This window comes from Strix uralensis, chromosome 16 (genome assembly GCF_047716275.1).
Source record: "Strix uralensis isolate ZFMK-TIS-50842 chromosome 16, bStrUra1, whole genome shotgun sequence".
In the NCBI taxonomy this organism is placed as follows: Eukaryota; Metazoa; Chordata; class Aves; order Strigiformes; family Strigidae; genus Strix; species Strix uralensis.
The window spans coordinates 19313642-19328191 of NC_133987.1; the positions used below are offsets into that span (position 1 = coordinate 19313642).

The 14550-nt window shown below is 43.9% G+C and overlaps 1 protein-coding gene across 1 annotated transcript; it reads left to right on the forward strand.

Moving 5' to 3' along the window:
* Positions 1-383: 383 nt before the first annotated feature.
* IL20RB (interleukin 20 receptor subunit beta) lies at positions 384-13609 on the forward strand. The gene is made up of 7 exons (XM_074885517.1): positions 384-469; positions 5190-5327; positions 6045-6235; positions 9067-9191; positions 12272-12422; positions 12740-12885; positions 13484-13609. The coding sequence occupies exons 1-7, from the start codon at positions 384-386 to the stop codon at positions 13607-13609; spliced, it is 963 nt and encodes a 320-aa protein (XP_074741618.1).
* The last annotated feature ends 941 nt before the right edge of the window (positions 13610-14550 follow it).

Consider the following 14550-nt stretch of genomic DNA (forward strand, 5'->3'; position numbering starts at 1 on the left):
TTGGAAGCATCAGGATTTATCTAGTTTGGGGGCTGAGTGTTTACAGCTATACAAACTACATGGAAATATCCAATGAATCCTGTTTCCTCCTTATAATGTCTTTGTTTAATACATATAATCGCTAACTAAGTGAAAGAGTTATGCCATCTAGTTGAGCAGTTGCACAGACCTGTAAAGAAATGCTGGCATCAGATTACCCAGGCACTCCCTGTAACTACACCCTTACAAACAATGTAGGTACAACTTTGGCATTGGCACGGACAGGCAGAGGAGAGGTGTTTGCAGTATTCCCCTGGAGTCTCCACTTCGCTCGCATCATGGCTGGCCCAGATACGGCTCCCTGTCTAGGAAGGGAAATTTCTGAGCTGCGCAACAGGGTATGAATGTGGGAAAAGGCGACAAGCGTGAGCAAAATGTCACTAAAGCTCATCTGCTTCTTCCTCTGCACTCTGATTGCACCAAATGTCACAGGTAAATGGCTAAAATATCTTCAGCTGACTTAAGTCAGGAGACTAAGGTGTTGTAAGAAACAAAAAGTCTTTCGTCCTTTTGTTAAACATGCCTCTACAAAACTTAAGCCAAATAGTATGAGGTCAGGTGATCTGGAATTTTAATTCTTCATCTAAAATTAATACTAGCATAAGCAAAAGAAAAAGACAATCCATAAATTCTATGTTCTGCAAGTCAATTCTGAAATCTAAAGGGGCTTTCAGTTTGAAGGAAATTAACTTACTAATACTGTATTTGTCTCAGGTCTTTTGCTGTTCTGTGAGAAATTGAATTTTCAAGTCCTCTTTTAATGCTGATCTCTGAGCACAGGGGATGCCCTGCCTGTGGAGTGGATCAGAGAGGAGGGGTATAAGGTGTTAATTAATAGCTCAAAAATGTTCTTTGAGGGTCTTTACCCTGGAAGGAGGTTGTGCAATTTGTAATCTGCTTCTCCAAGTAAATGCTAGGCTCCAAACACATCTCCTAGAAGGAGTTTGGCCTCAGATCTCCTGACTCCTCAGTGTTCCTGTGATGGTCAGTCCTCTGGAAAGCAAACGTGGCTTGCCAGTGTGCTCAGATTTTGCTGAGTTCTGTCTTTCTAAAGGTGCCATCTTAACTCTTGAATTCAGGTTGTGTCTTGCTCCATTTTGTTCTCTGCCTCAGAAAAAATAATTTTATAATTTCCTTAGCCAACAAAACACTTTGGATCATTATTTATAGATCTTGGTTACTAGGTATGGAAACCACTGACTCAGTGTCAAGCTGCATATGCTCTGAAAGTTTATTCTGTAGAATAGGGAAGATTATGACAAATGTGTTTTAAAAGATGACAAAGCTGGACACCTATAAAGAAATTTGGTTTTCTTTTTACTGTATTTTTGTTTAAGACCTGGCTAGTTGTGAGATGTTTCAGCACAGGAACCATGTTGCCTGTGTGGGTAGTGACTGCCAGCCTTGCTCAGCTGCACACTCATCCAATTTTGTCTTCTACACTGTGACAGACAGTAGGAGAGAAAGGTGGGATGACTCACACGGTCTCCCCCATTCTCTGGCCTTGACCTGAAATACGAAAATTTGTGTCCTAGTCTCTTTTTTGAGCAAAGAACATTTTTTGATTGAATGTTTATGTCTAAATCTGCCCCTAGGGTTGCACAGGGCAGACACCAGGTCAGAAGACAGTACGTTCCTGTCTAGCCTGGGAGTCCAGGCTTTGTATCCAGAGTGCTGGGGAGAAAAACAGGCAAGGGGTATGTACTAGGGTCTTGCCTTTTGCAGTCATTTTGTGCAGTCAGCAGATGAGGAGGGGATGTTCCCAGAGCCTTCAGGCTAGAGTTACAGCCAAAGAGATTGTTTAGCATAATTTATTATTGTTGTCTGAAATGCTGTGTTTCTATGAGTTAAGGACATATGGCTTCCATTTTCACCATTTAGCTTACAAAGAAATTCCTTTAGCTTTTTGGGGTGTTACAGACATTTGCCTATTTTCTTGTCCCCAGTATTTAGAGTTTGGAATTCCCTTGACAGGTTCCTCTTCACTGAAATTTCCTCAAATGCAGAGAGGCAGACCATGCTCAAAGATACAAGAAGCTGGTGACATTGTTGTCCTCCAGAGTAGGAAAAGGAGATCAGGTGGTACAATGCTCGGAATTTAAAAGACAATGCTTATTAGCACAGCAGTGAGGAACAATTTCTCAGCCATGTACACAAAATTTTGATGGGCATGCCAGAAAAAGCATTATGCAACACTGATTCTGGAGTTACTGTTTCTTCCTGTGTTTGTTGAGCCCCTGAAAGAAGAGGCTATTAGGAATAATTTTATGAATATTTTTGAAGTGTTTGCTTACATTTAACAGTAAGTAGTGGTGGTAGTAGTGATGAAGTAGTAGTGACAAAATACTACTGTGTTCTATATTCACAGACAAAGAAGGGTATCAAAATCTATCCCAGAGCAATGGAATTTTATCAGGGTTTAAGTCATTTTAAACTGAAAAGACAGACAAATGTACCTTACTTGATAATGAATTTTTTTTTTTTTAAGTTGTAGGTTCTTTAAGTTTAACACACAGAGGAGAAAAGCACCGAATGAGAAGTCATCGCCATCCTAAATGGAAATCCATTCTTTGTGTAACAAATGAAATGGAATATACTGCTGATAGGGTAGAAGGCAAAAATGCTATTTACAGAGAAAATCTGGCCAGGTCTTTTCTTTGGCATGACTGGAGATGTTAGGGTGAGAGTCAGTACCCTGGCTTGAAAGACTGTAGTTTGGCTTTTCCTGTGAGGCTATTTACATATTGCTCGTGAATCCAAAATGGAATGGAAGTGGTACACAGCCCCAGGCTAACAGCCTTCTGGGTCCTGCCCGCTCTCTCTGTCCAGTTGTCTCCTGCACTTTGTATGACTGTTGTTTCTTTTCCCTTCAAAATGCATAGACCAGAGTTAATGGAGTATTTTAGTACTGAAACAACATACTTCACTGTGTATACTCAGTGCTTTCCCTGTTTATATAACCTAGAATTGTCTTTTGTCCCAGTGTTAAACATATCCCAATGTTAAACATTTGCTTACAATTGTTTTGTGGGCTGTTGCAACAAATGGATTGGAGAAACCATGAATATAATTTGTTTGGATATGACACAGGATACGCTATGTCTAGATCAACAGTATTTTGGAAGAGCATGAACCTCTCTTCCAAACTACAGCTTTCAGCATGGCTCTGGGTCCCAGGCAGAAAGCAGCGAAGTGCATCATTGCTTTTATTGCTCAGGGACCCCATTTAATTTGTGTGCTGGATGAAAAGATCTCAAGTTTTAGCTTTACACTTTTTTGATTCAGTCCTGACGGCTGTCCACTCTGTTTGCCGTAGGGCATGGTTATGCAGTTACAAACATCTCTGTACGTACAATCGAGTGAGACATGCTAAAGCTGAATGATAAGTTTCACTTTTAGTGTATTTGTTATTTCATTGTTTAACCTTACAAGCACAAAATCTTATCATTTTTACATGTAACAGCTGCACACACACACACACACACACACACACACATACTTATGCCCACACAGATATCTGTTTCTATATTCTTTGATTATGAAAGGTAATGAAACTCTTTCTCTAGGGATGCAGTTCCCTTTATCTGAAGGCAAATGTCCGAACTAGTGCACCATTCATGTGAACTATGTGCTCATAACAATATACTGCACCACCACCATCTTATCTGCAGTGCTGGACAGGTCATTTTCTGACACTAAAGTGCAAACCCTCCATGGCACTGAATGAATAGCTGCTCTGTGCTCTGGCTTTGCCACAGAAGGTGTGTGGCCCAGTAAAAATCAGCAAATATATCTGTAGATAATACACATGAGTATTAGGAATTTATCTTTTTTTCTTGGAGCAGAGTTCTTATGAGTAGCAGAATTTGTGCCCATCCTGAATCTGTTAATACCAAACAGAAACTTAAATCAGTGAACTTTTTTTATAGGGACACAGACACTGTCATTAAGCCCAGAGTTTTTCCTAAACAAAGGAAGAAAGTTCAGCTGAAGTGAGGTGACAGGTCTCATTGTACCAACAGAAGAGTCACTGGTTTTGCCAGCAAACCAGGAGAACAGTGTACTAAGCTAAGCGTAGCAGGAAAGGAAGGTTGGTCTCAAAACACATAGAAAATAATCTTTAAGCCATTAAAAGGTAGATAGTCTAATTCAGAACTGTCTTCTTTAAATTTGGTTTCTAGACAGTTTAATAGCATAGGGTTCAGTACTGCTGAATACAAAAAATTATTTATCTAAAAAGTCCTAAAGTCAAGTACTCAAAGAAATTAGGAAACACTCCAGTGCAGTTCACCCCTGTTCAGACCTGGAACATCATGGTGTGCATGAGTCATGTGGAAAAACTAGTGTCTGATCATGTAACTGAAGTCTGTTATGTAATTCATACACTTGGGTATGCCAGCTCCCAGAATTAACATGGGAACAAAGAGTACAAGAAAAGTAGTAGCAAACAATCTAAATGTTGAAAAGCCTGGAGAATACAAGAAACCAAATCAGTGATTAAGCTGCAGAATGAAGGTCAATAAAGACTTTTTTTTTTTAAAGGCAAAAATTGCCTTGACACTATTATGGACCCCCAACCGGCCAGAAGCGATAGAACTGCTGATACGGCAGACAGTGACTCTTCTGCTGTCTAAATGACAAGGGAGAAAGCTCCTCATCCCAGAGGGATCTGACTTTTAGTTTAAAGAACGGCTGGGCATTGTGTCAACAGAGCCATATAACTAACGCCAAGGAATCAGAACTAGGATCTTCTATAGTGTCCAGTCCAGTCAAGTCTGGAAAGAAATAGCACATGACATCCATTGGAACAGCCTATGGAGTGCAACAGAGTATGTTACTTGACTTCATTAAATGAAATGGATGGCTTTATAAAAGCCTGACCTTTTCTCGCTGTTTTACTGATAAAAAACTCTGAGATTGTGAAAAAGCATGCTTTGCCTTTCTGTAAACAGTGCCAGCCTAACTGCTTGTCATTTGCTCTTTGGTTGTCATTTCTTCTCTGTAAAATACTTTCAAACACTGAAGTGACAGTAGTGAAATGAAGAGTGTGTGTTTGTGATTCAAAACACAGTTTTGCACTATTCTTCTAAGATTTTTTTTCTAGTATATTGATATACCTTTTTTCTCTCTTTCTTTTTTTTTCTTTTGCTGGGAATTTTAGGTGAAGATGCTTTGTTACCAGCACCTCAGAATATCTCTATTCTTTCTACCAACATGAAACACTTCTTAACTTGGAGTCCTGTGATCATCCAGGGAGAAACTGTGAGATACTCTGTTGAGTTTCAGGGGTAACTTGTGGTTTTTTTCTTCTTTGCTCTTTGAACACTGTTTACTTAGACTTAAAATCCTGCACTGTTTGGATGTCTTGAACACTTCACAGATGTAAGAGAAGTTCGATACTCCAGCACTGTTGATCACAAGTGGGAGTTAAAAAATAAATCCTTTTGCTCCAACTTTGAGAGTGTTTTCAGGTTAATAGATACCTCAGTAGTCCAAGGTGTGTGTTAAGCCTGCACATGAAAACTGTCTCTGCCCAGAGAATTCTAAAGTTAGGAAGACTAGCAACAGTTTATTTAGAAGAGAAAAGAGAAAACATTTGTGATTTATTCAGTGTTAATCTTTTAAACATTTAACACACATTACAGGAGGTTTCTGTTACATCTTGAGCTATGACTTGTATCACAGTATGGCTCTGGAATTCTGATTTACCAGGGATGATTAAGTCAAGTGAGTGGGCAGGATTTGATGCATCAACACTGCGTTGGCTATCCCCACCTCCTACAATATCATGCTGCATTTGGCTCATGAACAAACTGACTCTGGGAGATTTTCTCTAGATAAGATCTAGAACACACCCATACAGGTTTCATACATTCCTGGTATTCCAGCCCCAGGTATCCCAGTACTGGTTTTACCTGGAAAGAACTAGCAAGCAGCCTTAGCTCACATCACAAATATATCTCATCTCATGCTGTTGCCTATCTGCTCTCTTTTCCTCTCCTCAGGGAGTATGAACGAGAATACGCCAATGAGAGCTGGATTCCCATCTGTGAATGTTCACTCATCACAGCCACAGTGTGTAACATCACAGAGGATATCTCAGCCACTGTGGCCTATAACCTGCGTGTAAGGGCAAACGTTGGTGCTAGAAGATCAGAGTGGGGTGCCCTGAAAGGCTTCTTCAATCGCATCACAAGTGAGTCCTGCTATTTGGCTTAAGCTACGTTGGTTGTGTTAGTTTCTCAGAGCTCGGTGTTGAGGGATTGCTCACGTGCATGTCTGTGTACTGTGCACATCACAGAAAACCCATAAACCTGCAGAGCACATCCTACTTCTCAGCTCCTCTCTTGCAGGGTTGAGATGTTTCAGCCTTAGATAGCCGTGCTGTGTTCCTGGACATGAGTTCCTCCTGAAGCAGGGCCAAATTTACCAGAGCTTGAATTTCAAGGGCTTCAAAGATAGGTGAGAAGACTCCAGGTATTTCTTTTGGCAAGTTGGCCTCTCTTGCCCCTGATTTCAAAGAGTTCTGATCAATCAGGGTTGCTGTCAATGCTCCATCTAATCCGTGTCACCTAGTCACTTCTGAGGGTCTAGAACCTGATCTTATGGAAGCACTTACTCTAGAAAACAGCCATGTCACCCTTGATCTGCCTCATGCTGTCCTGGAAATCCTGCTCCCTTCCAGACATGATTTCTTCCTCACATGTTGTCAGTAACCTCAGGAAAGAAAAATGGAAACCGTAGCATGGCTGCAGTCTTAGCAATGCAGGGTATTTTCTCCATATGCTTCCAACTCCTGCAAAGTTTGCAGCCCAGCTCAACCCAAGGATCATGCTGCAGTCTAAAATAACATACTATTTCCAGTGTTTCTCTACAGTCATTACCTCTGTTTTCTGTCATGTAGTCAGCTGCTTTCAACAATAAAAACTCTGGTAGAAAACCTCTGTCGCTATTAGAGTGCAACTCTCAGTCTGGGATGCGCAGCAGTCATCAGTTTTAGCCAGGGAAGAAATTGCCTGTCCAAGATCAGATTTGACCTGATCTTAAACAAACCTTCATCAGTCACTGAAAGTTATCTACTACTTCATGAGTGAGCAGTCCTCACTCATACAGACCACTTAGTCAAAGCAGCACCATCAGAAGTGCCACCTAAGTTGGTGAGCGTGTTTCCTGGTGTAAAGTGTTTTCTAGATAGAGCTTTAGATGAAGAATCCTTCCCTTTTCCAGCAGCTATGGTGGCACTGGGAGTTGAGCCACAGACCACACTGTCAGGCAGAGGTAGGGGAAGGATATTCCTTAGCTTGACCCTCTTCATGAAGAAAAGCAACAACTTTCTCATGGCACAGTGAAGCGTTTGAGAGCTTGGTCCTGTGTCTTAGTGACCTCAGTACAATCCTCTGGCCAAGCTCTGAAAGTTCAGAGGAGACAGCTTGCAATGGACTGCAGTGTGAATATGCATATATGGACAAATGTTTAAAGGAGAAAAAAGTCACTGTAAGTTCTTGTCCTTATGCATTTTTACTGCTCACTTTCCCTTGTCTCTGCTTTCGCACCTCTTAGGAAACCTGGCATTGAGGCTGAGAGGAACTAAGGAATTCAGAGCACAGCCCACAGGTTCCGTGTGTGGTTCATAGACAGTCAGCCCACAGTACTTCTAGACTAAATAGCTCCAGTGTCAAAGCCTTAGGTGTAGATACACAGAGAGTATGATAACGTATGGAAAACCCTTTTAAAAGGTCTTCCTAAAACTAAGAATTTACTCAGTCAGTCTTACTTCTTCATTTATCAAAATTCAAATAGTCACTTGTGTGCCAGTGCAGAGATAAATATAAATGCTCCTGTTTGGTTAGTGGTTGCATGTTGCAATGTCCATTTGTTAATATGTTAGCCCAATATTTATTTTTAACCTCCAAATGATGCTATCACTTTTAAATTTTTTTTTATTATTTTGAGACATTGTGTTAAGCAGGTTCTCAGTTTTTAATTTAAAAGTATAAAGTAGTTTTCCAGGCCCCCCATAAAGTAGTTTTCCAGGCCTCCCATTTGTGGCACACTCATCATGAACATACTTGGATTTTATGTTTTTGTATTGCTCAGTATTAATGACAATTCACTGGATGTAAGAGCATGTTCTAGTAAGAACATCTCTTCTGTATGTGGCTATACATTGCTCTCCTTCCTATCTTGAAAACAAGGAGGTTGAAACCACTTTCAGCTACAACAGAGTGGTAAAGAATGGCATCGATAAGTAGTGCAGATACAATCTCTGTACTGCCTTGATTCCCAATTTGCAAATGTACAGTGTGTAGTTTCATCTATGCATGATTGATTCTGATTGTTTCACTAATACTCCTCACAGCAGAATCCCAGACTGAACCAAGCTTTGAATATCAAAGTAAGCATGAAGCAAATCACCTACAGATTTACTTGCATACATTTACAAAAACTTAGGTAACAGCAGGACATCAGCCCAAGTCTATCCATGTAGATACTAAAAGAAAATCAGGATTCATGTGAACTGCCAGAGCTGTCCTGAGGCTCATATTGCTTTTTCCTTCACCTTGAATAACTGCCAAAATTCCCATGAAGAAGCAGTGGTTTCACAGCTCCTCTTCTGTATGTTAGTGCTAAGCTAATGCCCAGGAGCAGACGAACTGGCCTGATCTGGTGCCTCAACTTCAGATTGCCCAGCTGGTTCTTCTGCTGTTGATCACACGGGACCCTCAGGCCAGACACTTCCTCCACTGGAGAAAATTCAAACTGAGTTCTGTGCAACTCAGCTATTGCCAAACTCCCGTTTGCAGTGCCAGTCATGGTTCTCCTGCTCAAAGCCTGCTACTGTATCTAGATGCACTGGGAGGTAGAGCAGAGAGAAGTTTGTGCCCCACTGAAGCAACCAGCTGTTGTTCCAGGTTAACGTTACTGTGTTCATGATGGCAGCTTCTCTTCCTCTCCTAGCTGGGAAAAGGAAGACAGCTTTTAAGGGTTGCCTCTGGTGTGATAATGGTGCTCTCTCTGTGTTGGCAGCTTCCCTGACCCCACCTCTGATGAAGGTCATAGCAGATGGGTATCATTTACTAGTGGAGCTGGAAGACATGGGGCCTGCCTTTCAGTTCTGTGTTCTCTATTGGAAGAAGGGCCAGGAGAGTAGGGTGAGTTTTACCCTCGGGTTTTGGGCAATAACAGAGAGCCCACATACTTGGACTGAAAGCATACAGATATTGCCCAGGGCCTGTTTGCCAAGCCAAGCTCCTGCTACGGGGCTGGAGGACCTGCCCGGAGTCAGGGTGTGCCATATTTCTCTGCACATACCAGTGGGTTGCTCTTACCCCCATGGAGAAGCTTGTCTGTTCTTTCCACATTTCCTTCTCTGGGAAGAGGAATCCTCCCAGGGACCTCAACTATTGAAAGAAACCAGAAGTCAGGAACTGAAGATGTTCACACTGACTTTCTTCTCTGAACATCATTTAGTATTCTCAGACCATGGTTAAGGTGTCACATTGAGGTGCTGATAAAGTTTTCTCAAGACATTTTGTAAAACAGCTTGCCTGTGGCAGTGAGCTGTAACTTGCTTAGCTGAGGGCACTGCTTATACCTGGGTAAGACTGAAGCAGTGACAATATTTGTTCCGCTCTGGTCCCTCTGTTTTCACTAGAGTGAATTTTTTTTTTCTCCTGGGAACTTGGTGCTTTCATATAAAGTCAGACCATGGGACCCTCAAACCTAGTATCTTCTCTCTGCCAGTGGGCAATGGAGATGACCAAGGAAGATAGTGAGGAGAGAGCCTGTATGTAATTATACTTATATTGTTTTCTGAGAGTTCAGAGACACAGCTCCAGGAAATCCCTGAGCCAGAAATGGTATCTTTAATAGCCCTTGAATTTTTGTTCCATCAATTTATCTGTTCTGGTTTTCAAACTATGTAAACTTTTAGCATGTACAACTTCCTGTAGTCAGGAGTTCTACAGCTTAACCGTTGTGCAGTGGAAGCCCCTCCAGCTATTTTTGACTTTACTAAGGTGGGCAGGGAGTAAATCTGCACAGTTCAAGTGCAGGAGCACTGTGGGTTAGCACCATAAAACAAATCAAGTCTTCACACTCTTTTCTTTTCCCAGCAATTGTTAACATGGGTGACTACCACAGAGCTGACTATTCCATGAAACCTGAACCCCAAGTTCCTGTTTATGATGGGGGATGCTCGACTTAAGGTCCAGTCACTGACTGTAAAAATGAAGGGGAAAAATTCTCATGAGCAGCTGTGAGAGACAACGGGATGTGACAGCATCATTTCACATTTATCCATGTTGAATTTCATTTATCATTTTATTACAAGATCCTCCTGCAGTTCTTCACAGTTGGCTGTCATCTTCATTGTGCTGAAGTGTTTTTTTAGTATCATTAGCATGTATCAGTTTTCATTTTTCTTCCCGATCATCTATGGTAATAGTGGTGAGCACAGATCTGCATGGGCCTCCACCATGACTCCCTTCCACTCTCAGAAGGGATTAGCAGTTTAGCCATACGTAAGCCTTTTATCAGGAAGCAGCAGGAGCAGGGCTGCTCACTATGAGCAGGCGAGCCAGGAGCCAAGGGTAATCCCAGTGCAAGCAGTGCCCTCCCCAGTGAAGCACAGGCCCACAGGATCTGACCACAGTGGGCAGAACATGGTACTGGTTATGGGGTCCATCAGCAGCCCCAGACAAGGCAAGCGATGGACCAGGCCCAGGGTCCATACAGGGACCCCAGCCGGGAGCAAAAGGAGGCAGGACCAGAGACAGGGCTGGAGGACGAGGCTGCAATGGACTGAACAAGGGTCCAGCCAGGAGAGAAGCTACATACAACACAGGTCGAAGGTCTATCCAGGAGGCAGGCACACCTCCAGCATAGCTCAGACTGGGACTGAAGGTCCCAGGCTGAGCTTAAATGGGGGTCCTGGGCCATGGTCAGGAGGGTGAAGATGGGGGGCCAGGCAGGGCTGATCAGGGCTATCTCAGCCTGGTTAGTGCACTCAGAGCTCTGATGCCTTTGGCTGTTAGCTTGATAGGCTTTTGAAATAGATCTTCTTGAGTATCTTTTGGAAATCCAAGTAAATGAGATCAACCGTGTCCATGAGCTTTCTGACACCTTAGAAAGAATCATAGGTTTGTATCTGAGTGCCTTTTATGAATGGAGTGTTAACTTTTCTTCAGTATGTGATATTAATCACCTAAAAATTAATTCCAAACTTCAGAATAGTTTCTACCAACTGGACTGTCACAAGCATCAGGTTTGCTGGTCAGTACATGTCCAGTTCTCTGGGACTCTTAATTTTTTTTTAAATAATAGTCACATTTGACATGTCTGGTTTGAGGTTTTTGCAACAGGTTACACACCTCAGGTGGTCATTGACCTGATTTTGTCCTTGAAATCTTTTCAAACTAATGGCCCCCAAGATCACATTTCTGTAGAGAAGGATATTTTGATGGAGAGAGGGGCTTGCCCTGTCAGGAGAGCCCTACTGGCTTGTTGGAGGCGTCCATAGATGTGTGATGCTGGAAGCTGAGCAGGCCTTCTGTGAGCGCAGGCTTTGCATCTGCAACACAGCAATAATTAGGAGCAACTAGCTAATTGTTACCTGTCCTCTCATGACTGGGGAGACTGGGAATAGCAACTTTTAATGAAGTCCTGTATATTGCAAGAAAAGAATATACTGGTGTTCATATGCTGTTTAAAAGTTGCTGAAGTGTGTTACAGTTGCCCACTCCAAATTCACTTGCTCCTTACTAGCCCAGTCCATCACCTCTCTGTGCTCTAGAGTCACGGCACAGCTCTCACACCCCTGTCACAGCATGGTTCTGGCATTCCTGTCATATCATGCTAGCACAGGCATGATTTTGGTATCCCAGCAAAAACTCAGACCGGTCAAGACCTTAGTCATCAAGCCCTCGCACCAGGGGAGTAGGTCATGATCTAGTGCTGTGGCTCAACATCATCATTATGCCTCTTTGCCTCCCAATTCCTTCTTTACATCCCCTCCTACCCTTCCAGATGTGTGTGGTCTCACCCTGCACTCCACTGTGCTTCCTTGTTTGCTGCTTTTCTCCCCCTGTCCTTTTATTCACACAGTCCTCTCTGATACCTCCTGCTGCTCCTTCCTTTTCTCCCAGTAAAGTCTGGGCTAACATCATGTTAGGACTCCTCAGTTAGGTCCTTGCCCTGTGTTCTGATGCTCTCTCTCCTGGACCTGTGGCAGATGCAGCAGAAGGTGGTGAAAGAGGTCAGCTCCGTGGTTCACCTGGACACCATGGAGGCAGGACCTGATTATTGTGTAAAAGCTCAGACATACGTCGAGGCGATCAACAGAAGCAGCAGCTTCAGCCAGACACAGTGTGTGAGGGCACAAGGTAACAGACAGCCTTCTTTTCTGCTCCCCTGGTGTAATGCCCAAGAAGGATACCCCAGCAGCTCTTCCTTTGGTTTCCACCCAGTATCTCCCGTTGTATTTGAAAATGTGCTGCCCGTTTGTTCCTTGGGGGAGTAAAAAAGGAACTCAGGAGTACAGCCCCCTACACTGGCGCTGGTACCCTTTCCTGGAGTGTGCCGACAAAGAGTCTCACCAGGGTGGGTGGGAAGAGCAGCCACAGAGGGTGCAGGCTGACTGCATTGAGTGGTTTGTCCTCACAGTCTCTCTGAGAAGTTTTGCTGCTTCTGTTATTTCTAGGTGGCACGTCCATGTGGCTGGTTACTGCCCTCATCTCCTCTGCTGGCTTTGCTGTGGCTGCTTTGACCCTGCCTTTCCTTACCTGGAAAACAAGTAAAATCTTTCAGTATTCCTGCTGCCCCATTGCTGTCCTGCCAGACAACCTGGTAACTTTTTTTACCGTGCTTTATTTTTTTTTTACGGTGCTGGGTGTTCACAAGAGCATGGGGCAGGCTGAAAAAGCAGACACATGCATAGAATGCCTTGCTCATTCCACTGTGCTGAGCTGAGCTGCAGGGGTCAAGCAGCCCCCATGAGTTGTCTGCACGGCTGTCACTGCCTTCGGCTTGGAGCCCTGAACAGATAATGTTCCTGATAGTTGTGGGGAAGCAGCTTGGGAGGCATGGACTGACCCTGCCCGGCCAGCTGCTCCCTGAACGAAACAGCTGTGTCACTGGCAACAGTGCTCCATGTCCCCTGGTACCAGCACTGAGCTTCTCAACTCCTTGGTGAGGAGAAGCCAGTCGTCAAAAGCAGCCTCTTTTCTCACTCACTCTGGAGGAGTATGTTTAAGTCAGTAGCTTAAATGTGCTGTTCGGTTCAAGTGAGAATGCAGGCAGCAGCTTTTGTGGCTGTGGGTTCCTGAGCACTGGGTCTCCGGGCACTTGTGGCAGGAAGGATGAGAGGAACGGTTTGTGGGGAACAGTAGAAGACAGACTAGCTCATCAGCCTGAGGGTGTTTGAGTGAGTGCATTTGTTTTACAGAAAGTATCAGAGCCCCCCACCCAGCTGATACTGTGTGGCAGTGAAGAAGCTGAGCAATGTGATCTGATGGTGCGTGTGATGCCCTCAGAAGAAGTTCTCCGAATGTGGTTTCAAGAAACGCTTTAGAGCACCCCAGAAAAAAACAGCCTGTGGAAAGAGATCTCCTCAGCAGAGCTGGCAGATTGTGCCCCAGCCACTTTCCTCAGAGTGCCAATAAGTAACATTGTTTTCTTTGTGTGTAACTGCTGCTGCAAACCAAACATGGTGTGTATGATGGGCATGTGGCCTGCTTTCATCCTCTTTGTAGCACCTTCAGCTGTCTGCAGAAATCACAGAAATCACAGAATCGTCTAGGTTGGAAAAGACCTTGAAGATCACCAAGTCCAACCATTGACCTAACAATGACAGTTCCCAACTCCACCAGATCCCTCAGCACTGGGTCAACCCGACTCTTCAACCCCTCCAGGGATGGGGACTCCCCCCCTGCCCTGGGCAGCCCATTCCAACACCCAACAACCCCTTCTGCAAAGAAATCCTTCCTAAGAGCCAGTCTGACCCTGCCCTGGCGCAGCTTGAGGCCATTCCCTCTTGGCCTGCCGCTGGGTCCTTGGCTCAACAGACTCATCCCCCCTCTCTGCACCCTCCTTTCAGGGAGTTGTAGAGGGCCATGAGGTCTCCCCTCAGCCTCCTCTTCTCCAGACTAAACCCCCCCAGTTCCCTCAGCCGCTCCCCATCAGACCTGTGCTCCAGACCCTGCACCAGCTTTGTTGCCCTTCTCTGGACACACTCGAGTCATTCAAATTTAAATTCAAATTCAATTTAAATCAGAGCTAGCAGCAAGGAAATGTTTTGAGCGGCCTGCAAGTGAGCGACCTTCATTATAACACTAAAAACCACCCCCACACGGCAAAAAGGCCCCTGCCCAGGTTAAGTCCCTTCCCCTGAGCATGGGGAGCAGCAGAAGGATTAGGTAAGCCGCGTTCTAATTGTATGTTAATCACTAAGCAATCAGGATCTAACAGGCGTGTTTGGAAAAGTCCTGATCTCTGCTGCCAGTGTGTAAAAGG